At 39.8% G+C, this 19104-nt stretch overlaps 1 protein-coding gene across 1 annotated transcript; it reads right to left on the reverse strand.

Annotated features, from left to right (window-relative positions):
• Window positions 1-1686: 1686 nt before the first annotated feature.
• Window positions 1687-19104, reverse strand: Coq2 (ubiquinone biosynthesis protein COQ2, mitochondrial). The gene is made up of 6 exons (XM_070105338.1): window positions 19048-19104; window positions 16706-17373; window positions 14496-14643; window positions 12380-12573; window positions 3952-4140; window positions 1687-2058 (listed from the first exon to the last, which is right to left on the reverse strand). Exons 2-6 carry the CDS (start codon window positions 17351-17353, stop codon window positions 1879-1881), a joined length of 1359 nt encoding a protein of 452 aa, XP_069961439.1. The 5' UTR covers window positions 17354-17373; window positions 19048-19104; the 3' UTR covers window positions 1687-1878.

The raw sequence follows: 19104 nt of genomic DNA on the forward strand, positions 1-19104 counted from the left end.
TAGTTATTCCTCTCTATACCTGGTTATTCCTCTATACCTAGTTATTCCTCTCTATACCTGGTTATTCCTCTATACCTAGTTATTCCTCTCTATACCTGGTTATTCCTCTATACCTAGTTATTCCTCTCTATACCTGGTTATTCCTCTATACCTAGTTATTCCTCTCTATACCTGGTTATTCCTCTATACCTAGTTATTCCTCTCTATACCTGGTTATTCCTCTATACCTAGGTATTCCTCTCTGTATCTAGTTATACCTCTCTAGACCTAGTTATACCTCTCTAGACCTAGTTATACCTCTCTAGACCTAGTTATACCTCTCTAGACCTTGTTATACCTCTCTAGACCTAGTTATACCTCTCTAGACCTTGTTATACCTCTCTAGACCTTGTTATACCTCTCTAGACCTAGTTATACCTCTCTAGACCTAGTTATACCTCTCTAGACCTAGTTATACCTCTCTAGACCTTGTTATACCTCTCTAGACCTAGTTATACCTCTCTAGACCTAGTTATAACTCTCTAGACCTAGTTATACCTCTCTAGACCTAGTTATACCTCTCTAGACCTAGTTAACATCAATTATAAAGAAGAAGCACTAAACCTGCAAGGGTTATACAGCTGTTAACATCAAGGTTGCCTAAACTGCTTAACTTAACTATGGTATTTACAACTTATGATAATTTACATCACTAAATCATTCATACCATCTATCAATTAACATATTTAATTTTTCTATCTATGTGTGATCTTGGAGAATAAAATCTGTATGTCTCTCTTAACTGGGTAGAAATTTTATACACTGAGAAGCACTAAACCCACCATATACTATCTGGGTAATGATGAGCATTCAGATTTAATTCGAGGATAATCGTAACCAAGAGCCGAACCAGTGTGTGTCACAGAACACTGCTGATAAAGAGGATAAATCTATAGAGGAAAGGCAGGGTAGTGGTCGTCCCAGGAGAGGGTGGAGGGAGGGCGTAAAGGTGGTTTTGTGTGTGAGGGGCTTGGACTTCCAGCGGACACATGTGAGCATGATAGGACTGTGTGGATTATAATTATAATTAAAAAGAAGTGCTAAACCCATTAGGGTCATATAGCACAAAGGAGTGAGTGGAGGCGAGTGGTTGTTGGGGCTTGACGAGCTGTTGGAGTGTAAACAGGGGAATATCTGGTGAAAGGATTCAGGGAAACTGGTTAGCTGGACTTGACTCCTGGAGGTGGCATTATTATCATGAGGGAGAGCTAGACCCATAGGGATTATACAGTGCCTGTTGGGTGGATGGAAGACATTCAGAAAATTGGCACACAGATCCAATGCCCTAGATCAAGAGCCCCTCACCAGTCCTGGAGGTGGGAAGTGCAATGGCTGCACTTTGAAGGAGAGGGTTGGGATATTTGCTGTTTAGTGATATTTAAACCATTACATGTGTGCGCCTCCGGCAAGACAGCGATAGTGTGAATGATGGTGAAAGTGTTTCTTTTTCGGGTCACTCTGCCTCGGCAGGAGACGACCGTGTTCAAAAAAAATAAGTTGCATTTCATTTGTTTTCCAATCATGTAAGATGGTTGCTGAAGGTTGCTGTCTCTGATATCACACATAAATTAACAACTAGACTATTTTGGCGGCAAAGAATCCTCGTAGATAGAAGAAAATGGGATCATTTTATTCAATACAACATCAATATAGACAAACTTTTATTTACAGACATAAAAATTTAAAAGTTCAACGGCACCCAACATGGTGACTAGAAACAACCATTCGGTGACAATTAATATAATGTATCACAATATACAACACTAGTTTGTTTTATGAACAAATATATAATACATTATTATAATTAAAAGTGCTATTTGTTTGTGACTTTCCGACAGGTCAGTTATTTTGCGAGGTCTTGGGAGTGCCAGGATTGTCCTCTGGGTTGTCTGTACTTGTGTGTCTAGACTTGAGTAACGTTCCTCCGATGATGCCAGCGAAGAGGAGGAGACCGATGTGTCGGTTTGCTCGGAACTTCTGTCCACAGTCACTGGGGTTGTTGATGTCCAGCGTCCACACCTGCACCAATAAACAAAAGCATTAATATATATTTTATAACATGTCGGCCATCTCCCACTGAGACACAGCGACCTGAAAAAAAAAGAAATACAGTGGACCCCCGCACAACGATCACCTCCGAATGTGACTAATTATGTAAGTGTATTTATGTAAGTGCGTTTGTACGTGTATGTTTGGGGGTCTGAAATGGACTAATCTACTTCACAATATTCCTTATGGGAACAAATTCGGTCAGTACTGGCACCTGAACATACTTCTGGAGTGAAAAAATATCATTAACCGGGGGTCCACTGTACTTTCACAAAAGTGTAATAAAGAAATTATTAATAATATCGCCCCCCCCCCCCAAAAAAAAAAGGCCATAGGAACAGATGATACACTGCCATAGGCTTTAAACATATGTATAGAATTAACCTATTAACTTTCAAAAAATTTTAAAATTTCACCACACGAAATTAAATGAGCAGACAGACATATGGAAGATGGTACACATTATTATTTAAAAAAGTTGTGATTTGCTGACAAGTGTTGCCAAAATAGTGCAAAAAGCTATTAGAAAAAAGTGGAAAAAATACTTAAGATAAGACTGGAGGATCACTACAGTAGACCTACTGGCCCATTAAGCCTACTTGGAGAGGAGCAGAATATCAAACAATTCAGCTCTTGTTCTGAAAATTCCTATATATCAAGTTCATTAAACTTCGGTTACAGCCACTAACAATGTTAAAGGAAAAAAATAGATGGAACAAAATAATTTAATTAGATAATAATAAAACTCTTGAAAATTTATTATCATAATCAAAAAGAAGTGTTAAGCCAAACTCTTGAAAAAAAAGTGATAAATCAAAGAATAATTTGAAAACTAAGAATGATTAACTAGCAGTTTATTGCTGGTACGTGACCATGGACGGTTCTGTGCTTTATTAGATTAAATAATTATTACCGGTACAACAGATGAGAAATTTGTATTTTAGTCGCCTCTTACGACGCACGTGGCTTCTGGAGGAATGATTCTTCTCCACTTCCCCGTGGAGAAATTTTTATTTTTTCATACCATTTTCTGACCTTATACAGCCTCTCCTCACTTAGTGACGTACTCGTTTACCGACGCCTCGAACTTGCAACGGGCTCTCTGACCAGTACTCATACCTAAATAATGTATATTAGAGCTGATTTCCTCTATTCTGTTCATTACAATATACAGTACACTACTGCATAAACATTTAAAAATATACCAGAAATGTTTTAAATGGTGCAAAGATGATATTAAAACAATATCAAAGATGGTTGACACAAACTCACTACCATTATAGTATGATCCTCACTTAGTGACGAATTCATTTAATGATGTGGTCTCCAGAATGGTACTCCGTCATTAAGTGAGGAGAGGCAGTATGTTATCATATCTCATGTCTTCCTGCTATCAGCCAGTGTGGATATCTTATTGTTCTCAGACTTACATCATAATTACTGCATATAAAACAGGCCGGACTTGAGTCCTGGAGATGGGAAGTACAGTGCCTGCACTCTGAAGGAGGGGTGTTAATGTTGCAGTTTAAAAACTGTAGTGTAAAGCACCCTTCTGGCAAGACAGTGATGGAGTGAATGATGGTGAAAGTTTTTCTTTTTCGGGCCACCCTGCCTTGGTGGGAATCGGCCAGTGTGATAATAAAAAATAAAAAAGGAAAACTTTCATTTTTCTTTAAGGTTACCCTCCCTTGGTGGTATATGGCTGGTGCACTAAAGAAAAAAAACAACTTTGTAAGGTTTTCTTCCTTTCTGAGTCACCTTGCCTTGGTGGGAGACAACCAGTATCTTAAAAAAAAAGATGGACACCATGAATATAGCTCTGTCGCTATAGTTAAATAGGTAATTACCCCCACACACACACACCTGTTTTGCTATGTGGGCCGCGGTTGCTGTTACAGCCAGGTAGTACGGCCACGCCAGGTGGGCGCTATAACCAGTGAGCAATAAACCAGAGGTCATTAAGATACCAAAGCCACTGAGCCACATCCACGTTGTTTCACCGAACTTCAGTGCCGTCGACTTGATGCCAATTATCACATCGTCATACTTGTCCTGGAAACATTAAAGACAGCTGGTAAAACATTCGCTCTACATAACCATAAGTTTTCAACATGTTCTTAAATGTCAACCATTTCTCATGGTGGAAATAAACTTGCATTTAAATTACACAAAATACAAAACAATTACAAAGGAAATAACTAGACTGTAGCAGAGACAAAATAGAGGATTACAAACCAGAGAAAAAATGCTTTTTTTTTTTTTTTTTTTTTTTTTCAACAAGTCGGCCGTCTCCCACCGAGGCAGGGTGACCCAAAAAAGAAAGAAAATCCCCAAAAAGAAAATACTTTCATCATCATTCAACACTTTCACCACACTCGCACATTATCACTGTTTTTGCAGAGGTGCTCAGAATACAACAGTCTAGAAGCATACACATATAAAGATACACAACATATCCCTCCAAACTGCCAATATCCCAAACCCCTCCTTTAAAGTGCAGGCATTGTACTTCCCATTTCCAGGACTCAAGTCCGACTATATGAAAATAACCGGTTTCCCTGAATCCCTTCACTAAATATTACCCTGCTCACACTCCAACAGATCGTCAGGTCCCAAGTACCATTCGTCTCCATTCACTCCTATCTAACACGCTCACGCACGCTTGCTGGAAGTCCAAGCCCCTTACCCACAAAACCTCCTTTACCCCCTCTCTCCAACCCTTTCGAGGACGACCCCTACCCTGCCTTCCTTCCCCTATAGATTTATATGCTTTCCATGTCATTCTACTTTGATCCATTCTCTCTAAATGACCAAACCACCTCAACAACCCCTCTTCTGCCCTCTGACTAATACTTTTATTAACTCCACACCTTCTCCTAATTTCCACACTCCGAATTTTCTGCATAATATTTACACCACACATTGCCCTTAAACAGGACATCTCCACTGCCTCCAACCGTCTCCTCGCTGCTGCATTTACCACCCAAGCTTCACACCCATATAAGAGTGTTGGTACTACTATACTTTCATACATTCCCTTCTTTGCCTCCATAGATAACGTTTTTTGACTCCACATATACCTCAACGCACCACTCACCTTTTTTCCCTCATCAATTCTATGATTAACCTCATCCTTCATAAATCCATCCGCCGACACGTCAACTCCCAAGTATCTGAAAACATTCACTTCTTCCATACTCCTCCTCCCCAATTTGATATCCAATTTTTCTTTATCTAAATCATTTGATACTCTCATCACCTTACTCTTTTCTATGTTCACTTTCAACCTTTACACACATTCCCAAACTCATCCACTAACCTTTGCAATTTTTCTTTAGAATCTCCCATAAGCACAGTATCATCAGCAAAAAGTAACTGTGTCAATTCCCATTTTGAATTTGATTCCCCATAATTTAATCCCACCCCTCTCCCAAACACCCTAGCATTTACTTCCTTTACAACCCCATCTATAAATATATTAAACAACCATGGTGACATTACACATCCCTGTCTAAGACCTACTTTTACCGGGAAGTAGTCTCCCTCTCTTCTACACACCCTAACCTGAGCCTCACTATCCTCATAAAAACTCTTTACAGCATTTAATAACTTACCACCTATTCCATATACTTGCAACATCTGCCACATTGCTCCTCTATCCACTCTATCATATGCCTTTTCTAAATCCATAAATGCAATAAAAACTTCCCTATCTTTATCTAAATACTGTTCACATATATGCTTCAATGTAAACACCTGATCTACACATCCCCTACCCACTCTAAAACCTCCTTGCTCATCCGCAATCCTACATTCTGTCTTACCTCTAATTCTTTCAATTATAACCCTACCGTACACTTTTCCTGGTATACTCAGTAAGCTTATTCCTCTATAATTTTTACAGTCTCTTTTGTCCCCTTTCCCTTTATATAAAGGGACTATACATGCTCTCTGCCAATCCCTAGGTACCTTCCCCTCTTTCATACATTTATTAAACAAAAGTACCAACCACTCCAACACTATCCCCCCCCTGCTTTTAACATTTCTGTCATGATCCTATCAGTTCCAGCTGCTTTACCCCCTTTCATTTTACGTAATGCCTCACGTACCTCCCCCACACTTACATTCTGCTCTTCTTCACTCCTAAAAGATGGTATACCTCCCTGACCAGTGCATGAAATTACTGCCTCTGTTTCTACCTTAACATTTAAAAGTTCCTCAAAATATTCTCGCCATCTACCTAATACCTCCATCTCCCCATCTACTAACTCCCCTACTCTGTTTTTAACTGACAAATTCATATTTTCCCTAGGCTTTCTTAACTTAACTCACTCCAAAATTTTTTCTTATTTTCATTAAAATTTCTTGACAGTGCCTCTCCCACTCTATCATCTGCTCTCCTTTTGCACTCTCTCACCACTCTCTTTACCTTTCTTTTACTCTCCATATACTCTGCTCTTCTTATAACACTTCTGCTTTGTAAAAACCTCTCATAAGCTACCTTTTTCTCTTTTATCACACCCTTTACTTCATCATTCCACCAATCACTCCTCTTTCCTCCTGCCCCCACCCTCCTATAACCACAAACTTCTGCCCCACATTCTAATACTGCATTTTTAAAACTATTCCAACCCTCTTCAACCCCCCCACTACTCATCTTTGCACTAGCCCACCTTTCTGCCAATAGTCGCTTATATCTCACCCGAACTTCCTCCTCCCTTAGTTTATACACTTTCACCTCCCTCTTACTTCTTGTTGCCACCTTCCTCTTTTCCCATCTACCTCTTACTCTAACTGTAGCTACAACTAAATAATGATCCGATATATCAGTTGCCCCTCTATAAACATGTACATCCTGGAGCCTACCCATCAACCTTTTATCCATATATATACATATACGTATATACATATATATACATCTTTCTTTCTTCTTTCAACACACCGGCCATATCCCACCGAGGTGGGGCGGCCCAAAAGGAAAAACAAAAGTTTCTCCTTTTACATTTAGTAATATATACAGGAGAAGGGGTTACTAGCACCTTGCTCCCGGCATTTTAGTCAACTCTTACAACACGCATGGCTTACAGAGGAAGAATTCTGATCCACTTCCCCATGGAGATAATAGGAAATAGACAAGAACAAGAACTAGAAAGAAAATAGAAGAAAACCCAGAGGGGTATGTATATATATATGCTTGCACATGTATGTGTAGTGTGACCTAAGTGTAAGTAGAAGTAGCAAGACATACATGAAATCTATATATATACATATACAGTGGACCCCCGCATAACGATGGCATCGCATAGCGATTTTTCCGCATAACGATTACTTTTATCGCAAAATTTTTGCCGCGCATACCGATTAAAAACCCGCATACCGATTTTCGTCCGAGACGCGTCCAATGTGCCCTCACATGTGCCGGCCGTCCCATTGTTTACCAGCCAGCCTCCGCGGTAACATCCAAGCATACACTCGGAATATTTCGTATTATTACAGTGTTTTCGGTGCTGTTTCTGGAAAATAAGTGACCATGGGCCCCAAGAAAGCTTCTAGTGCCAACCCTGTGGTAAAAAGGGTGAGAATTAGTATGGAAATTAAGAAAGATTTTGAAGGGTTTGGGGCTAACCCTGAGAAGCCTATGCCAGTTGTGGAATCCATTGTGCCTACTTCAAAGATTAAGGAAATGTGTGCACAGTGGGTTGAACTGCAAACCTTTATAGATGAAAATCACCCTGACACAGCTGTTGCAAGCCGTGCTGGTGACTATTTCAATGACAATGTTATGGCCCATTTTAGGAAAGTCTTGAAGGAACGGGAGGTACAGAGCTCTATGGACAGATTTGTTGTGCGACAGAGGTCCAGTGACTCTCAAGCTGGTCCTAGTGGCATTAAAAGAAGAAGGGAAGTAACCCCAGAAAAGGACTTGCTACCTCAAGTCCTAATGGAAGGGGATTCCCCTTCTAAACAGTAAGAAGATAATGCTCTCCCCTCCTCCCATCCCATCAATCATCACCAGATCTTCAATAAAAGTAAGTGTCATGTAATTGTGCATGCCTTTTTCAGTTTGTGTGTATTAAAATTAACATTTCATGTGGTAAAAAAAATTTTTTTTCATACTTTTGGGCGTCTTGCACGGATTAATTTTATTTCCATTATTTCTTATGGGGAAAATTCATTCGCATAACGATTATTTCGCATAACGATGAGCCCTCTTGCACGGATTAAAATCGTTAACCGGGGGTCCACTGTATGTATAAAAAATAATACATCTTAATAGCGATTCCAGAACACTGAGATCAGCTAATTTTTCACTATTCTTCATTTATCACATCAGCCATTTCCCACAGCAGTTTCCCACAGCAACTGAAACAAACATATTCACCATCAGTTGTCTTGATGTAATTCGTAATTCTAATGACCCGCTGAACCATAACATTAACGACAAGGTCAATATTTTTGCAGAGATTCCTCTAAGACTAAGCTGTACGAGTTATATACCTGAACAGTACTTGTTTCGTGCCAAAATGTGAGAAGTATGATGCTACAGAATTTGGAAAAAAATAAATTAGATACCGTATATTCAAGAATATACAGTGGACCCCCGGTTTACGATATTTTTTCATTCCAGAAGTATGTTCAGGCGCCAGTACTGACCGAATTTGTTCCCATAAGGAATATTGTGAAGTAGATTAGTCCATTTCAGACCCCCAAACATACACATACAAACGCACTTACATAATTGGTCGCATTGGGAGCTGATCGTAAAGCGGGGGTCCACTGTAAACCCAAATGGGGTGCTCTAAGTACAGATGTGGAGAGCCATAGCCTAAACTATCAAAAATGAACATAAAAACAACTTGATTTGTAAAAAACATTACAAGAGGCCTGGTCACAGACCAGGCCACGGGGGCGTTGACCCCCGGAACTCTCTCCAGGTAAACTCCAGGTAAACAAAGCCATGAAGAGGTTACAACATTTTTATATAGTCATAAAAAAAATCAATACTGCAGCTGGAACAATTATTTTTTAAATGTTGTCACACAGATTTTTGGTGAATTTTTACGAAGTCCATATCATACTAAGTATTTCTGCACCTCAGATTGGAATAAAATTTAGTATGAGGTAAAGGGTGAGATAAGAGAGAAAAAGGTAGCTTATGAGAGGTTTTAACAACGCAGAAGTGATATAAGAAGAGTAGAGTATATGGAGAGTAAAAGAAAGGTGAAGAGAGTGGTGAGAGAGTGCAAAAGGAGAGCAGATGATAGAGTGGGAGAGGCACTGTCAAGAAATTTTAATGAGAATAAGAAAAAAATTTTGGAGATAAACAAGTTAAGAAAGCCTAGGGAATGTATGGATTTGTCAGTTAAAAACAGAGTAGGGGAGTTAGTAGATGGGGAGATGGAGGTATTAGGTAGATGGCGAGAATATTTTGAGGAACTTTTAAATGTTGAGGAAGAAAGGGAGGCGGTAATTTCATGCACTGGCCAGGGAGGTATACCATCTTTTAGGAGTGAAGAAGAGCAGAATGTAAGTGTGGTGGAGGTACGTGAGGCATTACGTAGAATGAAAGGGGGTAAAGCAGCTGGAACTGATGGGATCATGACAGAAATGTTAAAAGCAGGGGGGGATATAGTGTTGGAGTGGTTGGTACTTTTGTTTAATAAATGTATGAAAGAGGGGAAGGTACCTAGGGATTGGCAGAGAGCATGTATAGTCCCTTTATATAAAGGGAAGGGGGGCAAGAGAGATTGTAAAAATTATAGAGGAATAAATTTACTGAGTATACCAGGAAAAAGTGTATGGTAGGGTTATTATTAAAAGAATTAGAGGTAAGACAGAATGTAGGATTGCGGATGAGCAGGGAGGTTTCAGAGTGGGTAGGGGATGTGTAGATCAAGTATTTACACTGAAGCATATATGTGAACAGTATTTAGATAAAGGTAGGGAAGTTTTTATTGCATTTATGGATTTAGAAAAGGCATATGATAGAGTGGATAGAGGAGCAATGTGGCAGATGTTGCAAGTATATGGAATAGGTGGTAAGTTATTAAATGCTGTAAAGAGTTTTTATGGGAATAGTGAGGCTCAGGTTAGGGTGTGAAGAAGAGAGCGAGACTACTTCCCGTGAAATGTAGGTGACATTACACAGGAATGTGTAATGTCACCATGGTTGTTTAATATATTTATAGATGGGGTTGTAAAAGAAATGCTAGGGTGTTCGGGAGAGGAGTGGGATTAAATTATGGGGAATCAAATACAAAATGGGAATCGACAGTTACTTTTTGCTGATGATACTGTGCTTATGGGAGATTCTAAAGAAAAGTTGCAAAGGTTAGTGGACGAGTTTGGGAATGTGTGTAAAGGTAGAAAGTTGAAAGTGAATATAGATAAGAGTAAGGTGATGAGGGTATCAAATGATTTAGATAAAGAAAAACTGGATATCACATTGGAGGGAGGGAGTATGGAAGAAGTGAATGTGTTCAGATATATATTTGGGAGTTGACTTGTCAGCAGATGGGTTTATGAAGGATGAGGTTAACCACAGAATTGACGAAGGAAAAAAGGAGTGGTGCGTTGAGGTATTTATGGAGACAAAGAACATTATCCATGGAGGCAAAGAAGGAAATGTATGAGAGTATAGTGGTACCAACACTCTTATATGGGTGTGAAGCTTGGGTTGTAAATACTGCGGCAAGGAGGCAGCTGGAGGCAGTGGAGATGTTGTGTCTAAGGGCAGTGTGTGGTGTAAATATTATGCAGGGAATTCTTGGTGTGGAAATTAGGAGGAGGTGTGGAGTTACTAAAAGTATTAGTCAAAGGACTGAAGCAGGGCTATTGAGGTGGTTTGGTCGCTTAGAGAGAATGCAACAAAGTAGAATGACTTGGAGTGTGTATAAACCTATTGGGGAAGGAAGGCGGAGTAGTGGTCGTCCCCAAAAAGGTTGGAAAGAGGGGGTAAAGGAGGTTTTGTGGACAAGGGGCTTGGACTTCCAGCAAGCATGCATGTTAGGAGTAAATGGTTATTGGGACCCGACAAGCTGTTGGAGTGTGACCAGGGTAATATTTTGTGAAGGGATTCAGGAAAAACCAGTTAGCTGGACTCGAGCCCTGGAAATGGGAAGTACAATGCTTGCACTTTAAAGGAAGGGTTTGGGATATTGTCAGTTTAGAGGGACGTCTAAGCTGTTATATCTGAGCACCTCTGCAAAGACAATGATTATGTATGAGCAAGGTGAAAGTGTTGAATGATGATGAGTTTTTTCCTTTCTTTTGGGGGTTTTTCTTTCTTTTTGGGTCACCCTGCCTTGGTGGAAAATGGTCGATGTGTTAAAAAAAAAAAAAACGTACATACTGTAATACAAAAATACAGTAATGACAAAAATCAATTTGTAAATACTTAAGAAACTCCGCTGTAAATAATAAGTGTTGGAAGAGCAATGATCAAGCAGTCTTCACATTGCTCATTTGCATACATTTATTGCAATATCACTGTAAACACCAAAACAACTATTTGCTGTGTAGAGTGACATTGCAAGTATCGTATCTGTGCGCCTCTGGCAAGACTGTGATAGTGTGAATGATGGTGAGTGTGTTTCTTTTTTGGGTCACTCTACCTTGGTAGGAAATGGCCAGCACATTTAAAAAAAAATTCACTGTAAACAGACCATAATATAATTATGGGGGAGCACTAAACCTGTAGGATTATACAGCGCATATGGTGGAGGATATGGAAGGTATTCAGGCTCAATTCAGGGAATCGGAGAACAGATCCAATTCCCTAGATCAAGAGCCCTTCATCAGTGTCAAGGAACCTCCCTTGAGAGGCTAAGACCATAATATATTGTACATGTAAGTTCCTTCGACTGGGATGCCACCTTGATGCCAGCAAAACATGCAGTTTAATATAACCAAGTTATCTGAAGGTAAGGTTAGCAAATACAATGATAAATCAGATGTCCCGTGGCTTGGTTGGCAGTGTACTCGCCTCACACACTCAAGTGTCCGTGGCTTGATCCCTGGCAAGGGCGAAAATGCTGGGTATGTTTCCTGTCCCGGTTCACCTAGCAGTATGTTCTGGGTGTCAGTCAACTGGTGTGGGTAAGATCCTGGGGAACAAGATTGAAAGACCACAATGGAAATAAGACAGACAGTTCCTTGATGATGCACTGACTTTCTTGGGTTATCCTGGGTGACTAACCCTCTGGGTTAAAAGAACAAACAAATCTTATCCTATCTTAAGTCACTGTTTACTAATACAGTACAAAGCCACATGCAAGTAGACAACATTTACCTGATGCGCATAAATTGTGTCGTATATGAGAGTCCACGCTATGCCAGCCGTGTAGAGTGGAAGACAAACGTTCCAATCGCAGGAGCCGTGGACAGCAGACCAGCCCAGCAGTGCTCCCCAGTTGAACGTAAACCCCAGCATGAGCTGCGGCCAGTATGTCACGCGCTTCATCAAGGGGTAGAGCACTACTAGACCTACGCAGCAATATCTTCAATGTAAACTTCACGTTATGTCCTTGTGTTTTTATGGTTTATAGTTCTACAGTCTTCACATACACTTTAGTACAGTATTCTTTTTTACTGTTGATAATATTTCTGGTTTGATTGAGCATTTGTGAAGTTTTTGAAAAGACAAGCGCTCAAGAATTATTAAATCCCTAAATACAGTGGAACCTCAGTACTTAAACTTACAGTGGTACTCCGAGTTTTGGCCATAATTCGTCCCAGAGGGCTGTTCGAGTGCCGTTACTGAACGAATTTGTTCCCAAAAGAAAAAATGTAAATTTGATTAGTCCGTTGGGAGCTGTACAAAACTCGGGGTACCACTGTAATTTGTTCCAGAAGGCTGTTCAAGTGCCAATCCGTTTAAGTATCGAACGAATTCTTCCAAACCAACTTTCTTTTTGGTTGACTGTTATCACTAATTTTCGTAGGCCCCATGGTGACTTATTTATACAATATAAAAAACACCGAAAAATGCAAAGAAACACAAAATAGTTTACAAAAAAGCACTGGCAGGTCATGTTCGTTTGGTCGAGTGCCGAGCTTTGTTTAACCCTTTGAGGGTTTTCGTCGTACTAGTACGTCTTACGCGTAGGGGTTTTTGACGTACTAGTACTCATAAATTCTAGCGGCCTCAAATCTAGTGGGAGAAAGCTGGTAGGCCTTCATATGAAAGAATGGGTCTATGTGGTCAGTGTGCACAGTCTAAAAAAAATCCTGCAGCACACAGTGCATAATGAGAAAAAAAAAACTTTGACCATTTTTTTTTAATAAATCAGCGACTTTGCAGTGTATTTTCGTATGGTATTTATTGTTGTATTCTAGTTTTCTTGGTCTCATTTTATAGAATGGAAGACATATTACTGAAATTGAGATGATTTTGACTGGTTTTACAATGAAAGGTGCCTTGAAATTGAGCTCAAAGTAGCAGAAATGTTCGATTTTTACCAAACTTCAAAAGTAAACAAATCGTGCCAAGCGTGCAATACACGTCAACTGGTGAGTCTAATATTCTTTCACAAGTGCACCAATAATATTTATACCATTTTTTACACTAATGCAGTAGTCTGCATAACAGTAAATCTTATATTTTTTGTGAGAATAAAAATTCAAAGTGGAAAGCAAAAGAATATAAGAGGGGCCTTGAGACGTGACTAATGACTAGAGAAAATGTCATTTTAGTGCCAGGAATGTCTTTCTTGTTTATTCTGGACCCTATTCGGAAATTGGCATCTTTTGAAATTTGTGTGAAATTGGCAAAATTGCTAAATTCTGACCACTGTACTGGATAGTTGAATTTATAAATGGGTGGTTTCTTGCACCCATTCGATAGAAAAAATGGAGTTCTAGCGAAATATTCATGTTTTTTGTCGACTAGTACAGTGAAATTGGCCGAAAATGGGGCTCAAAGTGGGCAAAATCGCCGATGCGTAAACATCGCCGAGACCGCTAACTTTGCAAGAGCATAATTCCGTAAGTTTTCTATCAAATTTCAAACTTTTGGTGTCTTTATGATCGGGAAAAGATTCTCTATCTTTTCATAAGAGAAAATAATTTTTTTTTTTTTTAAATTTGGCCGACCCTGAGAACGAGTTTCGGAGAGGGCCTGTCGACCCTCAAAGGGTTAAGTAGGGAGCTGTTTGAGTACCAAGGTTCCACTGCATTACTATTATTATTATTACACATGTAAACAATAGCCGTAACATACATCTAGCCACTAATGCTTCAGTAACAAAACAAAGATGCCTTGACGCTAACACTCACTTGATCAAAGGAATTGGAGATACTCTCCCTTCCTAAGATCAAATCTTATTACCTCCCATTCCCCAGGTGCTGTACGACCCTTATGGGTTAAGTGCTTCCTATGTATAATGATGTAACGGTAAATATCTTACCTAGAGAGCTGGCACCAAGCAGCACCGCATACCAATTAAGCTGCAGAAGCACCAAACAGCCCAAGCTGAGTTGTGTGCCTAGACACACAAGAGCATCAAACATTGATAGTGTGCCGCTGGCTAGAGGTCGTCCCGCAGTTCTGGTCACCTGTTACAACCAAGTATCTCGTCACAATTACATTTCCTACATGGAACTACTCCCTCTTTTAACACGACTCCATGCAACACAACTCTGTCGCAGCACTATTAAAAAAATGCAACAAAAACTTAGATAGCATATACAAATATCTTGATATTATGTATTATTTTATTTCTTAACCCTTAAACGGTCCAAACGTATATATACGTTTTTTCAACATCTGAAAGTACGCAAAAAAAAGTAGATCTACTTTTGTAGCTACGAATTTGAATGTCGATCTGTTTGGAGCGTTTAAGGGTTAACACATCGGCCGATTCCCACCAAGGCAGGGTGGTCCACCAAGGCAGGGTGGTCCACCAAGGCAGGGTGGTCCACCAAGGCAGGGTGGTCCACCAAGGCAGGGTGGTGGTCCACCAAGGCAGGGTGGTCCACCAAGGCAGGGTGGTCCACCAAGGCAGGGTGGCCCACCAAGGCAGGGTGGTCCACCAAGGCAGGGTGGTCCACCAAGGCAGGGTGGTCCACCAAGGCAGGGTGGCCCACCAAGGCAGGGTGGTCCACCAAGGCAGGGTGGTCCACCAAGGCAGGGTGGTCCACCAAGGCAGGGTGGTCCACCAAGGCAGGGTGGCCCACCAAGGCAGGGTGGTCCACCAAGGCAGGGTGGTCCACCAAGGCAGGGTGGTCCACCAAGGCAGGGTGGTCCACCAAGGCAGGGTGGTCCACCAAGGCAGGGTGGTCCACCAAGGCAGGGTGGCCCACCAAGGCAGGGTGGTCCACCAAGGCAGGGTGGTCCACCAAGGCAGGGTGGCCCACCAAGGCAGGGTGGTCTACCAAGGCAGGGTGGTCACCATGGCAGGGTGGTCCACCAAGGCAGGGTGGTCCACCAAGGCAGGGTGGCCCGAAAAAGAAAAACTTTCACCATCATTCACTCCATCACTGTCTTGCCAGAAGGGTGCTTTACACTACAGTTTTTAAACTGCAACATTAACACCCCTCCTTCAGAGTGCAGGCACTATACTTCCCATCTCCAGGACTCAAGTCCGGCCTGCCGGTTTCCCTGAACCCCTTCATAAATGTTACTTTGCTCACACTCCAACAGCACGTTAAGTCCTAAAAATCATTGGAATGTATTATGTATTATTATTATTATTATTATTAAACTGTATTAAAAATAAGTGCTAAACCCAAAAAAATCACATAGCACTGATTAAATGATTATAACCTAGAATGGTGATTCCTGTGTGAATGGTCACTAACTTTTTTTTGGTTATCCTGGTGGTTACTTTACACACATTACTATGTATGATAATTTGTGTAACTGTATTTATGTGTACCTCTACCTAAATAAACGCACTTATTAAGGCTACAATAAAAATCTCTGTGTTATGACGCGTAATCTCACTCTTCAACGAGGAGTGAGATTACTCCTCGTTACACCTTACAGCAGATGTGAGGTGACGGGGAAATAAACATGTACGAGACAACAAGAACTTTTCAATACTATAAACATGATTTTAGGTAATTTATTTAAATATGGGTGTAACCACATAGTTATGTTGAAATGAAAGTGGTATATTATTATTATTATTTTTCCACGCACCGGCCGTATCCCACCGAGGTCGGGTGACCTAAAAAGAAAAATTAAAGTTTTTCTTTTTGAGTCACTAAATTACTAAATTTAAAAAGATATATGGAAGTTTCTCTTTTTAAATTTATTAATTTATACAGACGGGGCTACTAGGCCTTCGCTCCTGGCATATTAGTCGCCTCTTACGGCAGACTTACAGAGGAAGGATTCTTCATACTTCCCCCATGGAGAATTATTATTATTATTATGATTATTAAACTCACATCCCAAGTCTCAAAAAAAAAAAAGCTCGACTATACAATACTTAAATATGCAAAAGAGAATTCGTCAAAATCAAATTAACCCTTAAACTGCCTAAACGTAGATCTGTTTTATTTTACATGCGTTCAAATGTAAAAAAAAAAAACGTAGATCTACGTTCGGAGTGTTATGCACGTGAACGCAAATCTACGTTTGGACAATTTAAGAGTTAAAAATCTTTCATACCTTACTATCATAGTCTCTGTCCCACATGTCATTGATGGTGCAGCCAGCGCCGCGCATCACCAGCGTTCCAAACGCAAAGAGCGCCAGCATGCTGAAGTCTGGCAAGCATCCCGGCGGTGCTGCCAGAGCGATGCTCCAGCCACACGGCCAGAACAAGAGCCACGACCCAATAGGGCGATCGAGTCTCATCAGCTGTAAGTAACCTCGCAATGTCTTCGGCACATTTTGTATGAGTCTTTGAGGAATGGTCGGATTTGGTCCGTAATCCAGGGATAAATCTACGCCTACAGTATCTGGCCGTTTATCACGTATATTTTTTAGTTGGGGGTCGGTGGAATTTGAAATTCTGCTGAAAGAATTCACTTGGACTCCAGCACAATAATTCTGCAACGACTTCTCAAATACATGTATAACACCTTTACGTTTCGGGGTGCCATTAGCGTAACTCCAGTCGGCGAAACAAGAGTGAAACCTCGGGGAGACGCCAGCAAGTCTCCTGCAGTCACAGACCCCAGAGTCGGACCTCAGACCCACGGCGCAGCAAGCGTGACGGGCGATGTACCGGAGCAAGTCAGTTCGTCTGTGGCCAACGAGGGTTAACGATCGTCCGAGGGGCGCTCTCCTCACCAGCCATCGCAACACCGACATCCCCTTCCTGACGCACTCACCTGACAACCAATAACAAGTCATTAATGACAAATGTCCGTACGCTGCATCTGACGTAATATTTCAACAAATAATCGCTTATGGTAGTTATTTGCCGAGTAAATAAATACGTACTGTTATATTATTGTTAGTAATACTACAACAATTAAAACTAAGCACTAAACCCACAAGGGTCAAAGCACATTTCTAATATTATTATAAACAATATTAAGCACTAAACCCATAAGGGTCACAGTGTATTTGTATAATGAAAATTAAGCACTAAACCCATATGGGTCAGAGCATATTTGTATTATAATCAAGCACTAAACCCACAAGGGTCATACTGTGTATTTCTAGTAACAATAGAGAACATTTACAACATGAAGTGCTAAACCTGTATGGGTCACAGCACAACCTTCAGTCTCGGGTGTTTATGTGGGGGAGAGGTAAACCCACATGGGTCGTACAGCACCCTGAGGACGTAATGACGTTTAATCCAGGGAAGAGATCAGCTCTAATCCCTTGGATCAACACTCCATACTTAAGCTATTTGTGGTTACAGAGGTTGAGACTCAGCTCCTGGACCTTAACATAATCAAAGTTGCTACTACAACTTCCCTCATATATTAACATTATTATTATTAACATTAACATTATTATTATTAATATTATTAACATTCTTAATATTAACATTATATTAACATTATTAACATTATCATTATTATTATTATTATTATAACATTATTATTAACAGTTAATATTATTATTAACATTTTTATTAACATTATATTAACATTATTAATATTATTAACATTCTTAATCTTAACATTATTATTATTAACATTATTATTATTAACATTAACATTATTATTAACATTCTTTATATTAACATCATTATTATTAACATTAACATTATATTAACATTATTATTAACATTATTATTAACATTATTATTAACATTATTATTATTAACATTAACATTATTATTATTAACATTATTAACATTATTATTATTAACATTATTAACATTATTATTAACATTATTATTATTATTATTATTAACAACATTATTATTAACATTCTTTATATTAACATCATTATTATTAACATTAACAACATATTAACATTATTATTATTAACATTATTATTTTTAACATTAAAAAAGTCTCAAAAAAAAAAATACTGATATGAGGGAGCGCTAAACCCGTAGGGTTACACAACACGTGGGGTGGGGGAGATGGAAGATATTCAAGATTCAACTCAGGGACCCAGAGCACAGATCCAATCCCCTGGATCAAAATCCCCACCATCAAAAAAAAAAAAAAAAACTTCCCTGAGGGATAAAAAAAAAAAAAACCCGAGTCACCCAAAATAACAATAAAACCTGGGAAAAAAAACTCCATTAACCGGGTAAATAAGATAATAATCACTACCGCCTCATGTCCGGCTCCAGCAGCCTCTAATATCACCCAAAAATGGCAAAAAAATGGTGGAAAATGTTGAAAAAAGTGTATTATTATCATCAATGGGGAAGCGCTAAACCCGGAGGATTATACAGCACCTGGGGGGGGGATGTGGAAGACATTCAGGCTTAATTCAGGGAACTGGAACACAGATCCAATTCCCTAAATCAAGAGCCCCTCACCAACATCAAGGAACCTTCCCTTGAGGGGTAAAAAAGTATAAAATATTACATGATATTGAGAAGGTTGGTGGTGTCGCCGCCTCAGTGTTGCCAACTGTTGTTTTTG

The sequence above is a fragment of the Cherax quadricarinatus genome, chromosome 98 (genome assembly GCF_038502225.1).
Source record: "Cherax quadricarinatus isolate ZL_2023a chromosome 98, ASM3850222v1, whole genome shotgun sequence".
In the NCBI taxonomy this organism is placed as follows: Eukaryota; Metazoa; Arthropoda; class Malacostraca; order Decapoda; family Parastacidae; genus Cherax; species Cherax quadricarinatus.